At 48.9% G+C, this 3,149-nt stretch overlaps 2 protein-coding genes across 2 annotated transcripts; one reads left to right on the plus strand and one right to left on the minus strand.

Annotated features, from left to right (window-relative positions):
* Window positions 1-500: 500 nt before the first annotated feature.
* PHACADRAFT_108859 (uncharacterized protein) lies at window positions 501-1,121 on the minus strand (the record flags this gene model as incomplete). Its single annotated transcript, XM_007402893.1, has 2 exons — window positions 501-824; window positions 888-1,121. 2 exons carry the CDS (start codon window positions 1,119-1,121, stop codon window positions 501-503), a joined length of 558 nt encoding a protein of 185 aa, XP_007402955.1.
* A 1,055-nt stretch (window positions 1,122-2,176) lies between these two features.
* On the plus strand, window positions 2,177-3,093 carry PHACADRAFT_202746 (uncharacterized protein; the record flags this gene model as incomplete). Its single annotated transcript, XM_007402894.1, has 6 exons — window positions 2,177-2,312; window positions 2,379-2,524; window positions 2,587-2,700; window positions 2,756-2,842; window positions 2,903-3,028; window positions 3,070-3,093. The coding sequence occupies 6 exons, from the start codon at window positions 2,177-2,179 to the stop codon at window positions 3,091-3,093; spliced, it is 633 nt and encodes a 210-aa protein (XP_007402956.1).
* Window positions 3,094-3,149: the final 56 nt, after the last annotated feature.

Raw genomic sequence — 3,149 nt, forward strand, 5'->3', positions numbered from 1 at the left:
CTCTCCGGTGATGCCGTCCCGGACAACAACAGGGTTGGTGTGCGTAGATTCGAGGATTTTCTTAAACGCCATGAACTGTTTGGCAATCGAGGCATGCTGGGAAGTGGATAAAAAGTGCATATGGAATTCTTGCTGCAGAAGCTCGCATGGCAGATTCCGATGTGTGACATAGGCATTCCAGTGTTTGTTCTAAGACTTTGAGCGATTACCGGATACATCATCTCCAAAATAGTCGACGAAGCTGGTGTACAGTGGATCTCCCTGCGCAACCTCTCGCAAGTGATTGGGCATGTTCTCAGGATATCTCCAGCTAGTTGCTCGCTCTAAGAATGAATTATCTATCAGTGAAGCTTTAAAATTGCCAAAAGAAAATAGCCCTACCATCCCAGCTGTGCGGTAGTACCTTGGCTTCTGCCAAATCATGGTAGTTGTAGCAAAGGGCCTTCACTTCAATATCGATAGATTCAGCATCGTTAACTGAAGCTATACCCTTCAAAATTTTATTCAGCCTCCAATTGTTGGACCTGCTTGAGAGGACGAAGGGCATGGCTCACACTTTGGTCAATTGTTACAGTAAATGCATCTGCATGAACTTCACCATGGACTACAACCCAGCGTATAGGAATAACAAAGGTTCCATCCTGCAGCTTGGCCAGCTCGTTGACATAGAAGTGCTTACCAGCACCGGCATCGTACATCGGGCTGAGCATCCGTGTGTCCATCTTGTGGCGCCACTTATTAGCATGCCAGACCTCACGGATTCCACCCTCTGGGACCTCAGGATAGACATGGATATGTGGTCGAGTCTGAGGGTTTGCCCAATCCTATTAAAATTACAGACAAGTATGAGCTGAGTTGTACCATAATTTTTCCACAGCGTCACGCACCTTGGTGATGATACTCCGAATATCATTCATGTAGAAGACATTCCCGAGTTCAGACTGGCATTGTATAGAGGGTACGCCACACTTCTGGCGTAGTTTCTCTTGTGTATGGCGAAGCTTGTAGAGCAAAGGGACATCACGGGCACCTGTCTCCTTGAGAGTCCCAAGAAATACCTGCATGAGTGAATTGGAGACAGGGCACCGAGGTAGGTTATCGATGGTATCAAGAAGAAACATCTGTAATACAAGAGTGTGTCAACTAAGATCAGGTTCATAAGCACTAGACTCACTGTCTTTGACTCATACGGAGCCCATTGGTTCGACGACGCAGCATCAGCATCGCTTGGCGCAAAAGCAGGCAGCTCATAGTTAGCTGCATCCTCTACAGACGGCGGGTCCAGTTCTATTATGCAAGAACAGAAGCATCAGTATCTGAGTTGTTACACAAGGACAAGCAGGCAAGATGCATACCGGTGCTGGCAAGAAAGTCTGCTAGAAGTTTGTCTGGGTCCTCAGAGCCAAGGCGAAGCTCGAGGAATGGATCAGAGCCAGGGCTTTCATTCCCGAAGCCTAGGTCCTGAGCTGTGGAATGGGCGTTCCAGATTCCAAAGGCCTCTGCATTCTGCTTGAGTTGACGTTGACTCTCTGCCGCTGCCAAATTAGGATCCTCTCTGGCATTAAACGTGAACGCGTGTGGATCCTGTGAGAAGTCAGCCCAAAACTCCTCTTCTGCTGTGCTGGACGCATTTCTCGCTAAAGCAGGCTGTCTAGGTTGTATCAAGTTAATTGATTGCAGTGCCAATGAAGCCCCAGCCCTTTGCTGTTCTCTGCGGTTGAGTGTTTCGGCGATGGCTGCAACTTGAGCTCCTCAGCACTCATGCTCCTCTACCGCTTTCACGTGGGACCTTCCCTTGATGTGAGCTGCCACACTCTTCTTGCAAATTGTTGGTCCTCCCTCTTCAGGAGAGCAGAGAACACAGCGCACTTCGGAGCCATCTCCTGAAGGCATAAAATCTGGCTGCCCCGTAAGCATTGTTGCTTGCCTAAATTTCTATAAAATAAACTGACATTTTTTGTACAATTCTTGGCGAGACATGCTTCCAGGACGTGAACACTGACAGGTGAAGTAAAAAATGGAGACGGCTTATAATGTGCGTGGTTTTACTCACGCCAATGGATCGCGCGCGGCCTTTATTGATTGAGACATGAGCAGTCCTTCAAAAGGCCACCAACTGACCACAATATAAAACCACAGAACAGCACGCCATTCTTCCTCTTGAACACACATCGACATGCCCTCTGCGTCTTCTGCAACTGCCTTCCGTGATGAGCTTGAACAGTTTGCTAATGCCAACAGCTCGCCACCTGGCAGCCCCAGGCAACCGGCCACGGTTCTCGGAAAACGAATTCGCCCCGCTGAGAGCACAAGTGATTCGGAGGAAGAGGACACTAGCACTATCAGAGGCCGCTCTTGAGATCCTACTACCAGTCAAGATGATACTTCCCCTACCCACTCTACAGCACAGCCTGCAGCTAGTACCAACACAGTCAACCGGAACGTCCTCAAGTACGCCAAGAGACTGGGAGCAAAAACGAAGCTTCGTGCCGAGCAGCAAGAGAAGCTCAATTCTTTTGCCACGGTATGTCTTTCTATTGGGCCACCCTCAATTCGTAGCTAGCGGGCTTACAGTTTTCAATGTAGGACTCTTCGGCCACTCAGGAGATGAAGACCTTCTCACTTCTACTCGCCATTCAGCAGCGGCAAGATGAGTTTATCACTATGCAGGCTCCATGGGAGCCCTCGGACGAACTAATTGTAAGCATGGTACGCCCCGTTCAACTGTATTCGGTGCCGGCTGACTTTGCGGCAGGCCAACATCCGAAACTACACAATGGGCGTGTTACTTTCCAGCCGGCTCGCAACATACAAGGGTGTCGTGCCCAACAACTATGTTATGGTATGTCCTTATATTTGGGTGTTTCTATGTACTACTAATATCTGTATATCTGTCTTACAGGGCATCCTCAAACGCTACCAGTTCGACTTGCCAGCAGATATCGAGCGCAACCATGGCCGCTGGTCCAAGGTGATTAAGGCCATCCAGAATGAAATGACCGAGCAACGGGCGAAGATCAAAAAGACAGTAAGTCGAACTTATTCCAGATCTTCTTGACATGTCAGTAGTGTGCTAATGCTTGTCTCACTTAGCTCCGTGCTGGCACTGACGGTGATGACCATCAGGAACACCTCAACATCTCAAGCTC

Source organism: Phanerochaete carnosa (genome assembly GCF_000300595.1).
Source record: "Phanerochaete carnosa HHB-10118-sp unplaced genomic scaffold PHACAscaffold_532, whole genome shotgun sequence".
Classification (NCBI taxonomy): Eukaryota; Fungi; Basidiomycota; class Agaricomycetes; order Polyporales; family Phanerochaetaceae; genus Phanerochaete; species Phanerochaete carnosa.